The sequence below is a fragment of the Abrus precatorius genome, unplaced genomic scaffold, assembly GCF_003935025.1.
Source record: "Abrus precatorius isolate BTA unplaced genomic scaffold, Abrus_2018 Scaffold6, whole genome shotgun sequence".
Lineage (NCBI taxonomy): Eukaryota > Viridiplantae > Streptophyta > Magnoliopsida > Fabales > Fabaceae > Abrus > Abrus precatorius.
Genome location: NW_020874406.1, coordinates 11,801,024 through 11,818,703, shown reverse-complemented (window position 1 = coordinate 11,818,703; position 17,680 = coordinate 11,801,024). Strand labels below are relative to the sequence as shown.

Below are 17,680 nucleotides of genomic sequence, written 5' to 3'. Positions count from 1 at the left end.
TTCACATCAATTGTCAAATTCATATATATATTAAGTTTATTTGTTAAGTGAATCAGTTCGAAAAAATCTTTAAACCTTATATATATTTTGAACCATTTTTAAATGTTCTTTATCTAACTGACAACATTTTTAAAATAAATATAAATAACATAACCATATTATTATTTTATTATCCATATTATATTAATTTTTTTATCTTTTCTTCAAAATTATATATTTATTAGTTTATTTGGAGCCTTAAAATTATTACCCTACATATATAAGTTTACTAACCTATATAAAAGTATGAAATCTTATTTACTAATTCTTAATTTCTTATCACGAAATATAATTTTAAATAAATTTTCAGCAGATTAAACTTTAAAATATATTCAATCTTTTATATATATAAACATGTCAATGTGTGACCTATCTTTCCTAAACACCGGATCTGTTTTTTTTTTTTTTTTTCAAGTAAGACGCGTATCAAAATTTTCGTTACCTCATAGGCTGTTTTGATGAGATTGTAAATAAACCAAATGATATAATATATAATTAACTTTTGCTTCTATCATCGTAAATTTCAAATAGTTAAGTTCATAACGAAAACCAGGAACAAGAAATTTTAAAAATATATATGTTTAAGAAAAAAATTGTTATAGCTAGTTTTAATCCCTTATTCCTAAGACTTTAGGAAAAAAACATGAGTTCTTAAAAACTACCTGTCTCGTTCCTCTTAACACCAACTCGACATATAGAAGTTCCAAGAACAAAAGTAGTAAATAACTTTGAATTAGGGTATATAATGTTTAATTTTATATAGAAAATAATAATTTAAGGAGACAAACCGTTTTATTTTCCTAAGAAAGGAAAGTTAGCCTCACTCATGAACTTTATTCGAAAACGACATTATAAGCAAATGTCATGCTTCACGTGATTAAATTAAGTGATTTTTTATAGAATTTTCCGTAAGGCTCACAACTTCCCTATAAAAAAAGGGGTCAGAAATTACAGAACTTTGAAATATATAATAAATAAACAAAAAGGATGTATCACGTACAAGTGCAAATAAGTCACAACATAAACAGTGAAGGACTGAAAGGTCAGACATATTTTTAAATAATTATCATTAACTTTCTTTTTTTTTCCATTTTGCAATTTTTTAAGTTGATTTAAAAGGAAAAAAAAGGTTATTTTTACAGAATCTTACTCTTATGACCGATAAGCATAATGCAGCATACAAATGAAGTGTACGAATACATTGATTTTTAAAATATACGGAAACATACGACATAATATAAACTAAAATAACATAAATAATAATAAAAAGTTTAAAGCACATGTAAGTTATTAGTTGTTAAATATAAAAATGTTCGTTTTGAGGTTTGACTTTTAAATGATCATATGACCGAAAGGAGTTTTTTTTAATTTTGAAAACTGTGTTGGAAAACGTATCCCGCTTAGTAAATATGTCATTAAACAAATAGACCAATAATCATTCATTTTATTTTGCTTTCACTCTATAAATATAATATTTAATTGTTTTTATTGACACACAACTAGAGGGGCAACATATTAGTGTTTATTTATTTATAGAACCCAAAACAATGTCCATGAATACTTTACATCTTGCTATATTAGATTAGACTTTACCATCTGACATTGTGAGAAGAAGTGCAGTGTCCTCTGGCCCAATGGACTCTAGCCCAAATGTAGGGCAGGAATCAATGTTGGCCCACGCGCAAGAAGGTTCTTTCTAACTAGCCCAAGTTAGATCCACAATAGCGAATGACGATTGCTACGTTGACCCTCCCAAAATTGATTTCTAGGAAATAAAGACCAAGAAAACAAAGATTGCTAAGATATAGATCCTGCTGGACGATTATGAATAGATAATACAGAATAGAAATAACGTTATCCTATCTAGAACATTATTGCAATTAGTTATTTCTTAAGTCTATATAAACAAGATGTATCTGGAAAATCAACCTATTAACTACTGTTTGCTTATATTAATACGTCTTTGATTCTTATCTTGGTTTCAAGGCTTGAGAATGAAGGTGAGTTTTTGTGTGAACTAGTACCACAGTGAAAAAGAAGGCTTGTTTGCTGATAATCTTGGTTTTTCATTTTTCCATCTCTAGTCCTCAGCCTTCCATTTTGCTTTGACTCTGCACTCTCTTGTTTAATCCCCCTAAACGTACGCAGAAAACAAAAATGAATAACTAGGAGAGTTAATTAAAGCAAAATAAGAATTAAGATCCAATCATGCCAGAGAGACCACACTTTTTTGGATCTTCATACGATGTTTATCCAACTTATGTTTTTCTTAACCGACCCGCAACCTGAGGGAGACGTACGAATCAGCTACATTATTGGATCATTGAATTCGCATGGCGTGATGTGGCGAGATAGCTAGTGACACACTTTATTATTAATCTATATTTTTATTATTAGCTAAAATATATTAAAAATAAAAAAGTATAATAAAAAATATTAATTTAAAAATAAGACTCACATAACATTACTATCTACGGAATACCAAAAATTACTACCCGCTTAAAACAATGTAAACTCTTGCAATCTGGCTGGCTTTATAGCCATATATATATAAAGTCAGTAACACCTTCATTCCCACACGTTTGACTAGATTCCCATCACTGTAAAGAAAGATTCTCTTTTTATTTGCACCTAAATATATGTATACATTTTGTGTATGAGTTGGGGGGTCATTCGTTAGTCGACGGTGACGCTGTTCATGGAAGAGCCTCCTAAAGGGGACCTTATCTCGGAGAAGGACGGGGGAGCCACTTTCGTTCTCCAATCAAAAGGTAACTGTGGTGTCTCTAACTCACTCACTCTTACACATTGATGATGGTAACTATATGGTATTGAACATTATTTATGATAAATAGGAGAATGGTGGCACGCGGGTTTCCATTTAACGACGGCGATCGTGGGTCCCACCATTCTAACGCTGCCTTACGCGTTCAGAGGAATGGGGTGGGAGCTGGGTCTCTTTTGCCTCACGGTGATGGGAGTGGTCACCTTCTACGCATACTACCTCATGTCCAGAGTGCTTCATCACTGCGAAAAAGCCCATCGCCGCCACATCCGTTTCCGGGAACTCGCTGCTGACGTTTTGGGTCTCTCTCTCACTCTTCTTTTTCCTTCTCAAATCAATGATCCATCAATAATGTGCTCACCGGAATCAAACTATAGTCCTTTTTTTAATAATATTAAATGTTATAATTTTTAATTATTTTTTATTGCATATATTTAAAAATATAAAAATTTAAATTGATAGTAATTAATTTAAGTAAAGTATGATGTCCATAGTTTAACACATCTTTTAAATATATATATATATATTCACAGCTAAAAGTATCCCATTTAAATTCTGAGGAGACGTTTTCCTTCTTCGTAGGGAAACGTAGTGTCGGTGTCCCAACCTGAGTCACTGCGTACGAGTCTGTAGACAACAACGAGTACATGCACTGATGTACGTCGTGTCACTTATGAGACAAGTTTCAGGATGTTATTGGGGACATTGATAGTTATCCAACAAAGTGTTTTGTCTCTTAATGAATTCTGTAAAAAATCTTCGGAAGAAAAACATAGAACATAATTTGCATTATTTAAGGTGAAATTAATTGAATGCATCTTGCGACTTTCTTTGTGGCAGGGTCGGGATGGATGTTCTATTTTGTAATCTTCATTCAAACGGCAATCAACTGTGGGGTTGGCGTAGGAGCAATCTTACTTGCAGGCCAATGCCTTGAGGTTTTGTATTTTTCTTTTTATCCTTCTCTATTTATTCATTGATATACATCTACCAGTTTCTTTTTGTCCTTCTGTTTTCATTTACACATAATAAATAAAGTTTTGTTAATTCATTCTTTGAAAATATAAATTGATAAATAAAATATTTATTTTTATTATTTTAAATACTATTATCACCCCTGTAAAAAACTAGTATTTAAATACTCTGATCTAATATTTTCTATTTTGAATGTTTAGACCTGCTTCTTAATTCTTAAGACACGTGTTAATGAATCCGAAAAACATAAAAACTTCACATTCATGACATTTATATTGTCATGTTAATCATTCAGTTAGCACTATATATTAATAGCTTTGACCTTGTGGTGAAATATTAGACATTTATATTATCATGTAGACATACTACATAATTTAAGAGTTTTATTAACCTCATTCTACAGGAAATTTAAGCATTCACAAATAAATTTTTTTATGAAAAAAGTATAGTTATTGTATTGGCGTTATAAAAATACAAAAAATATTTCTCTTTTTTATAAAATTTTATTATTATTAATTAAATGATATTATCATGTGGTAAGTTAATGATCTTGGTAACAATATTTCAATTGTTTACTTGGTGAGTTAACATTTTTTTCTTTTTCCTTATATCGTGACAGATCCTGTACTCCAGTATTTCACCACATGGATCCCTGAAATTGTATCACTTTATAGCAATGGTGACGGTGATTATGATAGTTCTATCTCAACTTCCCACTTTCCATTCGCTGAGACACATCAACTTATGTTCGCTGGTTCTTAGCCTGGGCTACACCGCTCTTGTAGTTGGTGCCTGCATTCATGCGGGTATCCCCATCTCTTTATCCCTTAATTACAAAATCAGACGTTTAATATTGGTTTCCTTGATTTATTTTTTGTGTTATTATGATTAACTGTAAATAATGTGTAACGACATAAATCATAGTACTGCTATTCCTTTTATTCGAAATTGGTGTCATAATTGGTACCTTCCACATTTGGGTCCTCTGACTTATAGTTGAAATTAATGTTTCAATTGTCTGAACAATTTCCAATCATTTCACAGGTATGTCGAAGAATGCCCCTCTAAGGGACTATTCCTTAGAACCCAGGAAGTCTGCAAGGGCTTTCAGCGCCTTCACTTCCATCTCCATACTCGCAGCAATATTTGGGAATGGCATATTACCTGAGATACAAGTAACAACAGTTATTTTTCAAAGTTAAAATTATATTTTTGGGTATCCTCCATATGATAAAGTTCAATGTAGTGTCACTTGCTTTGCCAAGAGGCGAGTAAAACTAACGAAGGCTTCTTGACGTTACTTTTGAAAATGTCATTTTGAATGCAGGCAACTTTAGTGCCTCCCGCAGCTGGGAAGATGGTAAAAGGCCTTGTTATGTGCTATGGTGTAATTGGTGTGACTTTCTACTCAGCTGCAGTTTCTGGATATTGGACGTTTGGAAATAAGTCTAATTCAAATATTTTCAAGAGTCTGATGCCAGATGATGGACCTTCTTTGGCTCCAACTTGGCTCCTTGGCCTTGCAGTCATCCTTGTTCTTCTCCAGCTCTTTGCCATCGGACTGGTAAGCCATCAAGTTCTCTTCTGTGGAAAGGGCCATCAAACTATTAAGTTTTAGTATAGGATACGTTATGTAATGAAAAATGTTAAAGATCAGCCCTTAACATTAATTTTAAGCAACTATATGTAATCATTACTTCTGTGGAAACGAATTTAATCCATAGGGACATTTTCACTCTTATCCATTAAAACTATATTAATATAATATTAAATTTTCTTAAATAATATATTTCAAATGGTTAGATTTAAAATGCATCATATGTGGTGAAACTTAGTAATTAAGAGGATCTGGATCCTACTTTTGTATGTTTAAAACAAGCCTCCAAGGTTGATGGTAACGAAATGGAATGTGTATATAAATGGCTATAATGATTGTCTCACCATGTCACAGGTCTATTCTCAAGTGGCTTATGACATAATGGAGAAGAAGTCAGCTGATGTGAATAAGGAGATGTTTTCCAAAAGAAATCTTGTTCCTCGTATAATTCTTCGGACAATTTACATGATTATATGTGGCTTTGTGGCAGCTATGTTGCCATTTTTTGGAGACATCAATGCTGTGGTGGGAGCTATTGGTTTCATCCCTCTGGATTTCGTTCTGCCTATGCTTCTATACAACATCACTTACAAGCCTCCTAAATCATCCTCCACTTACTGGGTTAACATCTCAATTATGGCAGTCTTCACGGGTGTTGGAATAATGGGAGCATTCTCTTCTATAAGGAAATTGGTTCTTGATGCCAATCAATTTAAGCTCTTTGACAATGATGTTGTTGATTGAACACATGGATACATAAATTATGCGAAAGCAGGGATTTTTTTCTGTAAGATGGGTCCCCAACATTCGGTTGTACCAAATGCTAATACTAAGGTCGGATCATGAACCTTGTAATCTTAAAGGTAGGTTTACTGCTTAGTGTACGTTTAAGTGGTGATTCCATTCCCTCAACGTTTTTCCTTTCGAGGAGGGTGGGTTATTCTTGTGCTAAAATCATGTAATGTTTCTGATCTTGTTTAGTGAGACAATGATTGTTCCTTGTAAAATGGAATGAATTTATAGTCTGTTTTGTTTACTAATATATTTTCTCTAATTATAATTATAATCTCACTTCACAATAATTTTAATGTTTAGTTTTATATTGTGTTATTCAAAAAGTGGCTATGTGTTAAGGTAGTATTCTAAATAATACTAGCAAAGTAAAAAAATAAATTAATTAAAAAACGGCTTTGTGAAAGCATAAGCTATCAACCAGAAATGTTTTTGGTCAACATAGTCGATTGCTAGCGTCATCTCCCATTGAGCAAGCTTGGGCTTTGTTTTTTATGATTTGCTATTCTTTGCGGTATAACTAGTTTGGGCTTTTCCTTTGTGCTGTATTAGTCTTAGTTTCTTTGTTAGAGAAAAACAAACCTGGGACTCTCTGAAACCCAAAAACCAAAAGGGGAAGAGTTTTTATGAAATAAACAAAGCTATTTTGATATAAAAAATTCAAAATAAAAAAAAATTAAAATAACGGGATTCTATAGTTTTTTTTATTTTTATTTATAAAAGTTATATTTTTCATATACAAGTAAATTAACTTTCTTTTTGCATGATTAAGTTAATGTAAAGTAAATAAAATATAACATTTTTATATAATTAAAAACAATCATTACTTTCCTGTAAATTGTGTTTTAAATGCATATTCTGTGTATGTTTTATTGAAAGATGTAATTATCTTTAGTTTTTACATTTTTTAATAATAAATTTTAAAATATTCCATGTCAAATAGGCATATAAATAAACCAAGTCAAGCGGAAGTATTTGAATCTCAAACTTAACTTATGATAAAAATGAGTGTTGAAACTATTAGCACAAAAAAAATAAAGAATGTTGAAACTTGACTCATTTATTTAAAAGAGTTAGATTTAAAACTCAAACTTGATTTGATTAATAATTTTAAAACTTGACTTATTTTTTTAGCTTGTTTATAATTTTTTCATTGATTTACATGAAAATAAAATATAATTTTATCTACATGAAAATAATTTAAGATTAAAATAAACAAATTATTATAAAAATAGTATTTTTTTTATGATCACTTATTTAAAATATAACTCTTGAAAATTAAAATTAGGCAAATAATATACACACAACAACAATATAATAAATAAATAAATAAAATATAAATATCAAATTAAATATAATAAACAAAAGAGTAAATTGCATTTTTTTCTTATCAATTTTTAAATTATATAACCCTCTCCTAAAAAATTAAAATGCATCACAAATTTAATCTAATTAAAATTTGTTGTTAAAGCATTATTAAACACTTATATGCCCTATTTTAAATATTTGAAATTATTTTATTTACTGTAGTCTAACTTTTATTTTCATGTCTTAATTTCCTAAATCTTTTTATATTTTATCTTTTTCTTTGAATACGTTAAAGTTGCAAGTTGTTTGATGAAAATAATTTTTGTTTTGTTTCTTTATTTGATATAAAGATAAGCTTTTTAAAATATTATAAAAATAACAAGTGTTTTATTGTTATTATTATAATACATTTATTAAAAAAATTATTTTAGTAAAAAATGTCAAACATGTATTTGATAGTGCTTTAACAAAATGCTTAAAATATATTAAATTGTAATTTGTAATGCATTTTAACATTTTAAAGAAGGAATTTATATAATAATAGAATGGAGATAGTAATATATGCATATTTCACTACAATAAGATTAATTTTTAGTGGTAATTGTTATAATTTTTAGTAACAATAAAAATAGTCATTAAAAATTTTACAGACAAAAAAATTATTTATTACTATATCTAATGTTGGTAAAAAATTATTTACTACTATAAAGACTTGATTTATTGCCGTTAAAAACTTTAATTTATAGTGACAAATGTTAATGATAATTTAAATGACCACTAAAATTGATTTTAATTTTTTAAAATTTATTTACTAAGCCTTTATTATTGTCGGTAAAATTTTAAAATTATTTTTATTAATAATTAATAATCTCTTAAATATGAATAATTTAATTAGTATTTCTACCTACAAATTTTTAAATAACAATATATATATACAATTATTTCAAAGAAATAATATATTTGACATCCTTAATAGTCAAATTTTATAAATTCCATTAGTAATCAAAGTTCACACATCATAATAACAATAGTTTTATGTAAAAGCAAATTTAACATAAAAACATAATATTTGGATTAAAAATAGAATTTCAGATCAAGTTAGAAAATATGTGAATTATATAAATATGGCAGAATTTTTAAATGTATATTTACACAATTTTTTATAATTAATTATATCTTTTATTCAATAACTTCAAAGCTTCTATTATTTGTGAGTTGTTGACTAACTTCAGGTTTCATGCTGCTACTGAAACCATATTTTAGTAAATGAAAAGGTGAAATAGCTCTTGGTTTTTGAGATTCTATGGTGTTTCAAGCATTTTCTACTTTCCACTACTCAAGTTCTATTTCCTTCCTCTACAATGCCAATTTGAGATTGAATAACTTCAAGTTCAATGGATGAAACCCTCTCAACAAACTTAGTGTGCTATTTGTCTCTCCAATAGCATTAAGTTCAGGATTGATATGAACAAATATCAAAGTTTATGCATGCCCACCTATTGATAATACAACAAAAGAAGCAGAGACTTAATTTTACATAAATTCAAACAAGCAACTGACTATGGCAATAACAATATCAACATTCAAGTTTTATATCCTTTTTTAGTCCAATCAAACACCTTAACCATTAAAAAAAATTATGCTAATATAATAAATTCAGTAGTAGATATGGAAATATTACCAAACTCAAAGTTTTTAGTCCATTGTAATAAGTAATTTGTACCAAAGATAAAATAATTAAATGGTGGACTAGTATTGTCCACAAGCACAATGAACTAAGCATCAAAAGATCACAACACTGAAAGATGTATGATCAATAAAAATAATGAAAGGCTGAAAATTAGGATAGACACAAGATCATTAATAGTACAATTACAAAACCACATCCAAAGCAGTAAAGAAACACATTAAATTTAATCTAAAAAACGTCGAACTAAAAAAATTCAACATAAATTTACATTAAATCAAAGTAATTATTACATATCTGCATTAACTAGTAGTTCATTTTTCCTCTTAAATCCATAGATGACACCATGGAGAAAGTAGAACTCACTATTTTCCATGCACAAATCACATTTATATTCCAATAAGAGGTATTATTCCAAAGATACAAGTAATATAACTAGAATTTGAAACAATTATTATAACAATATGATCATGTTCTTAGTGAGCCTATTTAAGACTATGTTTGGATTGAAGGAAAGAAATGAAGTGAAATGAAATGACACTAGGTTCCACTATTTGGATTGCTTAAAATAGGATGAAAATTGAAATGAAACAAAATCAGAAGGACTACATTCCATTCCATACAAACATTACCTATCTTTTTCTTCCCTTCTAATGGAAGGTATAGGAAGTAACCAGCCATTCATTTCATTCCACATAAAAAGATTCAAATTCAAACCAATGATAACTTTACCCAATGCCACACCATTCTTTTTCATTAAGTACACAAAAACATAGCATAAACGCCAACAAAAAAGACAGCACACAGTTTTACTAGTTCAAACAACCCATATGCAACTAAATCCACTTGAAAAGTGGAAAGTTAATACCTATAGTGGGAACACAAACTAAATCTCAACCCCAACCACCAACCTCCTAATTTTAAATGTTGAATTAAGGCGAGCATTAGCCTTGCAACGCCTCTTGTTCTCAAGCACTTCTTGTTGGATCAACCAATGTAATAACCAAAAAAAAAAAAAAAAGATCACATTAAATTATCATCACAAACAAAAACCAAGCAAATCTTCAAAAACAAATTAGTTTATACCACTTGGAATTGCACAATATAACCAGGGTTTATATCATGTATCTCTCTCTTCTCTCTCACTTCCTCCATTGCTTCCTTATCAAAAATCTAAAGAGTATAATAACACCATCAATTTTCACAAATGATACGACATGAATATTAAATTATAAACAAGGAATTTTACAATTACATTCACATTATAAGTCAGTATATTTTATCAATATCCCACAAGCATCACCATCAATTTAGCCTAAACTAGTTAGAATGCAAAAGAATTTAAAAATAAGCTTTTATCATATTAAACAAGTTAAAATTTGCTTATACATTAACATATCTCCAATACTGAATTAGAGAAAGTAGACAATCTATTAACAACCAGCCCTTCTTGTGAATCCTTATTGGAGATATTTGATACCATCAATAGGTAAAATGACATTAATGATACAAATAGAGCGTAAAATATTGAGAATCCCCTGTATTGGCAAAATGTCTTAAAATTAACATAAAAAGTCAATTATGAACAAAATAGAAAAAAATATTTTTATAAAAGCATTTTATTGGTTATTCCATTCAATTTTTTGTGCACTGCTCAATTTGCCATATCTCAAGAACAAGAGAACTCAAAACAACTATCAATTTATAAATCTTCAAGAAGAGAATATAAAAAGGATCAAGTTTCAAAATTGTTAATTGTTAAAAAAATAACCTCCATAATCATATGACCAAAAAGTTTAGTATTATCTCTCCATACATCTAAAACTAAACTCACCGGTAATTGAAAGAAAAATGAACTAATTGAAAACTGAGTTGGATTTTCTGAAAATCAAGAAGAATACGGATGCATTCTTCTTAGATCTACCCATGTGATGAGAAAAGGATTTTGGTTTGCAGAAACAAGATATCCATGCAATGAGAGAGAAATTTTAATTCACAGAGAGAGATTTTGGTTAAGAGAAACAAAATACTTATGTAATGGGAGAGAGATTTTGGTTCACGAAGATGAGAGAAAAAGTGAGAATTTTAATTTTAAAAGTTCTGTATATTTTTAATTGACATTTATTTTAATTTTTTTTAAAATTTATCTTAATTGTTAGTAAAAATTAATTTTTTTCTGACTAATATTTAATAAGTGTACTGGATAGGGGAACTGATGGACCCAACATATAGAAAAAGGAAACCGAATACCTACTCGACTAGTCTGAATCAGTATCTCTAAGATTTAAAGATAACTTAATAATTAGAATTTTATTCAAATCATGAAAAGGGCCAAAAGTCAAGGTTGACTTTTGGCCCATTAGCCCATTACAGTGCCTATAAAAGAAAGGTAGGAAGAGCAGGTTGAGGGTTGACTTTTCATTATTGAATACCATTTATTACTCTGAGTCGAATCCTGATTTCAACATCGGAGTGCCTTTTGCAGGTACCATCCCACGTCAGCAATTGTGAGAAGGACACCAAATCAGAGGTTCGAAGACAACTATTTCTCTAGCAAGAAGGAACATTTTGGCCCACCGTAGGGCCCGATTAACTTCATTTTTCAAGATTAAGCATGGTAATGACGAGAAGCCAGCAGGAAGGAACCTCTCGGCAACAAATGGAGAGCGTCACACCAGAGGAACCAATACCTGAAGTGGTGATGCAGGGAGGAACAGAGGAAAGCATTCTAGCTGTACTAAGGTAGCTTAAGGCAGAAATAACAGAGATGAAGAAGGAGCGAAAAAGAGATGCACTGGAACTCTCGGCCATAAGAAGGGAAAATGCTGGCTTAAGGGAAGAGATAAGGACACATGTCTCCTTCCAAACTACTCCCGTCATCCAAGATCAAGGGGAATTCTCAGCGTTGCAAGAGAAATCAAGGCAGGTCTATCAATCGGTAACCAGAAATGACCGGGACAATCTTGTGAACTGGAGCCCATTCGTTCACCATATTCTGGAGGCTAAGCTGCCCGATAATTGGAGAGGGTTGGCAATAAACAAATACGATGGCACATCTGACCCTGGAGAACACGTGGATGTCTTTACAACATAAGTCGGTCTGTACACAGAAAACAACGCCTTATGGTGTAGAATTTTTCCTACTTCACTCTGAGGACCTGCACTCAGTTGGTTCACCCGACTCCCCCCTTTATCCATCGACTCTTTTGCAACTCTCACAAGACACTTCAACTTACAGTTTGCCACAAGCCGGCCTCATCCCTTAACATCCTTGGCCCTAGTCAATATTCGTCAAGAAAAAAGAGTCTCACTTAGAGCGTTCATGGAACGCTTTGGCAAAGTGACTCTTTCAATCCATAACTTGGAACATGCAGTGGCTATGCACCACCTCACAACAGCGTTAAAGCCAGGACCCTTCGTTAATAGCATTTGCAAAAAAACCCCAATTGACCTAGACGAGTTAAGGAGTCGGGCTGCGAAGTATATGCAGATGGAAGAATTATCCGAATACCGGAACCAGGTACGGATGGACCAAGGATCCAACTCAAAAAATGCAGAAAAGAGGGAAGCTTTTAAAGCTAGGCAGGGAAACGAGAGAAGAAATGAACTTGAACGACCACCTCGGGGACCTAAGTATCCTTCCTACACTACGCTCAACACTAACTGGTCCAGAGTACTTGATTAAGCGTTGGCCACAAAAATATTGAGAATGCCTAGACGCGCCAACACTCCTCCTCGGGCAGATAAAAGTAAGTCTTGCCGGTACCATCAGAACAGAGTCACACTATCGAAGAGTGTATAACACTGAGAGACAAAATTGAAGAATTAATTAAGGACGGATATTTAAAAGATTTCGTACAGACAAATCCCATGGGGCAACCTAACAAAGGAAGAGACCGTCACCTTGAATCACCAAGGAGATCTGACGGCAAAAAATTTGAACGACATAGGAGCAGGTCCAGGGAACCTCCAGCTAGAAGATATGAGCAAGAGAAGTATCCGAAAAGGGTCATTAACACTATAGCCGGAGGGTTTGCTGGTGGAGGACCTACCCATTCGGTTAGAAAGAGGCATCTCAGGCATGTCCGTTCGGTTAATAATGTTTCATTGGGCAGCAGAATCCAGATCCTGCCTATTACGTTCACTGACGATGACTTTCAAAGAGTCGATCCGGTGCAGGATGATCCCATGATAATTAGTGTAGACATTCTTAACTGCACTGTTCAAAAAACACTAATTGACCAGGGGAGCTCGGCCGACATCCTGTACTGGAATACATTTAAGCAATTAGGCATCTCGGAAGAAGAGCTCAAAGAATATCACGAATCGTTGGTCAATTTTTCTGGAGAACGAGTAGAGACCAAGGGGTGTATTGACTTGTATACCTCGTTTGGATCAGAGCACGACGGAAAACATATAAGAGTTACTTATCTTGTAGTACATGCGAACACATCTTATAATATACTACTTGGTAGACCATCCCTGAATAAACTGAAGGCCACAGTGTCCACTCCGCACTTGGCCATAAAATTTCCATCTGAAAGAGGCCGAATTGTTACCGTCCATGCTGATCAAAAAATAGCCAGAGAATGCTACTTTGCAAGCTTACGGCTTAGACCCTTTCATGGGAATAACCGAGATGTCAATATTGTATCCCCTCGGTTGGAAGAAGAGTTAGATGTTGAACTTGATCCTAGAATGGATGAGGAATATCGGGTTGAGCCTAATGAAAACAAGCAACCCTTCCAACTAGGAGCAAAGCCAGAACAAGTTGCTTATTTAGGGGTCAGTTTGAATGCACAAGAAAAGCAAATCCTCAAAGGGATGCTATTAGATAACGCCTATTTGTTTGCTTGGACAGCCTCGGATATGCTTGGCATTGATCAAGCATTTCTTTATCACCACTTATCGATCTACAAATGGGCCAAGCCGGTAGCTCAAAAGAAGAGAAAAATTGGTGGAGATAGAGCAAAGGCAGTAGAAGAAGAAACCAGCAAACTAATACAGGTTGGCTTTATCCGAGAAGTCAGGTATTCAACATGGTTAGCCAACATCGTCATGATTAAAAAAGCCAACGACAAATGGCGGATGTGCATGAACTTCACGGACCTCAACAAAGCATGCCCAAAAGACGCATACCCCCTACCAAACATTGATACCTTGGTCGATGGTGCAGCCGGTCACAAAATACTGAATTTTTTGGATGCTTATTCTGGGTATAATCAAATACGAATGTATCCCCCGGATGAGAAAAAACGGTATTCATCACAAATTCGACAAATTTTTGTTATCGAGTGATGCCGTTCGGTTTGAAGAATGCAGGAGCAACATACCAGCGACTCATGAACAAAATTTTTGAAAAACAAGTGGGTAAATGCATAGAGGTGCATGTGGACGACATGGTAATTAAATACCTCGCATTGAAGCAACATCTTGACCACTTAGAGGAGGTATTCGGAGAAGCCAGAAAGCATGGTATGAGGTTTTATCCTGAAAAATGCACATTTGGTGTAATTGGCGGTAAATTCTTGGGTTTCATGTTGTCTAAAAGGGGGATTGAGGCAAACCCCGACAAATGTAGAGCCATCATCGACATGGCCAGCCCTCGAAATGTCAAGGACGTTCAACAACTGACCGGGCGGATTGCAGCCCTCGCTAGATTCTTGCCAATAATGGCAGAAAGGTCTCGGCCTTTCATTAAATTATTGAAGAAATCCTAAAAATTTGCTTGGTCCAATGAATGTGAGGACGCCTTCGTACAATACAAACATGTGCTAGCGACGCCACTTGTGCTAATTAAACCAAAACCTAATCAGGAAATGATTGTTTATTTGGCCGTGTCCGATCACGCCATCAGTTCGATTTTACTTCAAGAAACACCTGAACCGAATCCCGTATATTTCGTCAGCAGAACACTCCAAGGTCCTGAATTCCGATATCAATTAATGGAGAAAGTAGTACTTGCCTCTTAGTCCACACAGCTCGTCGGTTAAGACACTACTTTCAGAGCCATCGGATGGTGGTACGTACAAATTGTCCGATGGCCAAAATTTTGAGAAAACCAGAGTTGGCTGGTCGGTTGGTAGCATGGACAATTGGATTATCTCAATTTGATATCCATTTTGAGAACCGACGCCCTCTTAAAGCCCAGGTGTTAGCCGACTTCATCAATGAATTCACTACATAACGACATACCACTTCAGACATGTGAAATTTGCATGTTGATGGATCATCAAACCAATTAGGCAGTGGAGCTGGGGTCATTCTTGAAGGACCGAATGCATTCGCCATTGAACAATCTATCCGGTTTGAATTTAAGGCATCCAACAATCAAGCTGAATATGAAGCTTTACTCGCCGGTCTCAGGCTAGCAAAGGAGATGGGAGTTAAACGCATTACTAGTTGGAGTGATTCAAAAATTGTAACCGAACAAGTTAACGATACATATCAGGTTAGGGACTCGGTCATGCTTAAATATTACCAGGAATTCAAGAAAATAAAGGCAGAGTTTGAGGAGGTATGTATTCGGTACACACCAAGAAACATGAACGAACGAGCCGACAGGCTAGCTAGGCTGGCTAGCCAACGGAAACCAGGGCAGTTGCAGAGCGTGGTTCACCAAGAAATCATCCAACCCAGCATCGCCAGACAAGAATGCATGGATATAGAAAATTTATCCCATAATTGGATGACCCCACTCATCCGGTACCTCACTGATGGCAACTTACCAGAGGATACAGCTTCAGCTAAGAAAATAAAAGCACATGCAGCCAAATACCTTCTTCTCGGCAAAGAATTGTATCGAAGAGGAATTTCAACCCCTATGCTTAAATGCCTAGACGACGATCAAGCTAACTACGTCATAAGAGAAATCCATGAAAGTATTTGTGGTACCCATTCGGATGGACGAACTATGGCAGCGAAAGTCCTCAGCGCCGGATACTACTGGCCAACAATAACTCAAGATTGTCATTTGTTTGTAAAACAATACATTCCCTGTCAACAACACGGTCCTCACCTGCATCAACACGCCGATACTGTTCGCCACATTAGCTCTCCCTGGCCTTTTGCCATTTGGGAAATGGACCTCCTCGGTCCTTTCCTTTTAGCAAAAGGGCAATGTAAATTTCTCCTCGTCACCGTGGATTATTTCACCAAATGGATTGAGGCCGAACCCCTCGCCACCATCACGGCTAACAACGTGAAGAAATTCACTTGGAAAAACATCATTACACAGTTCGGCCTCCCTCATGCACTAATTACAGATAATGGGTTTCAATTTACAGATCGTCGATTCAATAAGTTTCTGGAAGGCCTGCATATCAAACACAGAGTTACATCTGTTGAACATCCTCAGACTAATGGCCAGGCCGAGACCGCAAACAAAGTGATCTTACATGAATTAAAAAGGAGGCTGGGTTCGGCAAAGGGAGAATGGGCAGAGAAACTGCCCGAGATATTATGGGCTTATCGATGCACGCCGCAAACCACAACAAAAGAAACTCCCTTTCGGCTTACCTATGGTACTGATGCCAGTAGAGATTGGGGAACCCTCATTCCGGAGGGAGAATTTCGAAGAATCGGCTAATGAAGAGGCTCTGGCCTTCAACTTGGACTTAATAGATGAAATACGTGACCAAGCTGCCATTATGATCGAGGCTAACAGAAGAATGATGGCTAGAAAATTCAACTCCAAAATCAGTCCACGACAATTTTATAAAAATAACCTAGTATGGCGAGTAACCGGAGATGCACGCAGAGATCGGCGAGAAGGGAAGCTGGCAGCTAACTGGGAAGGCCCCTTTCGGGTAACAACAAGATTAAATAACGGAGCATACAAGTTGAAAACATTGGAAGGAAAACTAATACCGAGAACCTGAAATGTCACACATTTGAAGCATTATTATAGTTAAAGCCTTGTAATGCATAAACAGGTGTACTCTTTTCTTATCCCAGGTTTTATCCTCTTAAAAGAAAGTGAAAATGGGTTTTCCTGGGAAGGTTTTTAACGAGGCACCTTATCAATAAAATTCTTCTTTTTCACCTATACAGTTTTTTATGCACCAGGATTATCTTTCAAGCACCATCGAATTATTTCCCTCCCAAGTACCCCCACTCGGTTAAGGATGAATCAATTATATTTCCCTCCCAAGTATCACTTGGCTAAGGTCGAATCATTTCCCTCCCGAGTACCCCCACTCGGTTAAGGGTGAATCCATTACAAGTCCCCCCCAGGTATCACTTGGCTAAGGTCGAATCATTTCCCTCCTAAGTACCCCCACTCGGTTAAGGATGAATCAACTATATTTCCCTTCCAAGTATCACTTGGGTAACGTCGAATTACCTCCCTCCCGAGTACCCCCACTCGATCAAGGATGAATCCATTACAAGTCCCCCCCAGGTATCACTTGGCTAAGGTCGAATCATTTCCCTCCTGAGTACCCCCACTCGGTTAGGGATGAATCAACTATCCAAGTATCACTTGGGTAAGGTTGAA

General features: G+C 34.2%; 2 protein-coding genes across 2 annotated transcripts; both read left to right on the top strand.

Annotated features, from left to right (window-relative positions):
* The first annotated feature begins 2,737 nt into the window (after positions 1-2,737).
* Positions 2,738-6,140, top strand: LOC113869854 (probable GABA transporter 2). The gene is made up of 7 exons (XM_027506355.1): positions 2,738-2,810; positions 2,895-3,125; positions 3,665-3,762; positions 4,419-4,605; positions 4,844-4,974; positions 5,127-5,363; positions 5,751-6,140. The coding sequence occupies exons 1-7, from the start codon at positions 2,738-2,740 to the stop codon at positions 6,138-6,140; spliced, it is 1,347 nt and encodes a 448-aa protein (XP_027362156.1).
* Positions 6,141-14,480: 8,340 nt separating this feature from the next.
* LOC113870170 lies at positions 14,481-16,771 on the top strand. Its single transcript, XM_027506768.1, has 2 exons — positions 14,481-14,866; positions 15,433-16,771. The coding sequence occupies exons 1-2, from the start codon at positions 14,481-14,483 to the stop codon at positions 16,769-16,771; spliced, it is 1,725 nt and encodes a 574-aa protein (XP_027362569.1).
* The last annotated feature ends 909 nt before the right edge of the window (positions 16,772-17,680 follow it).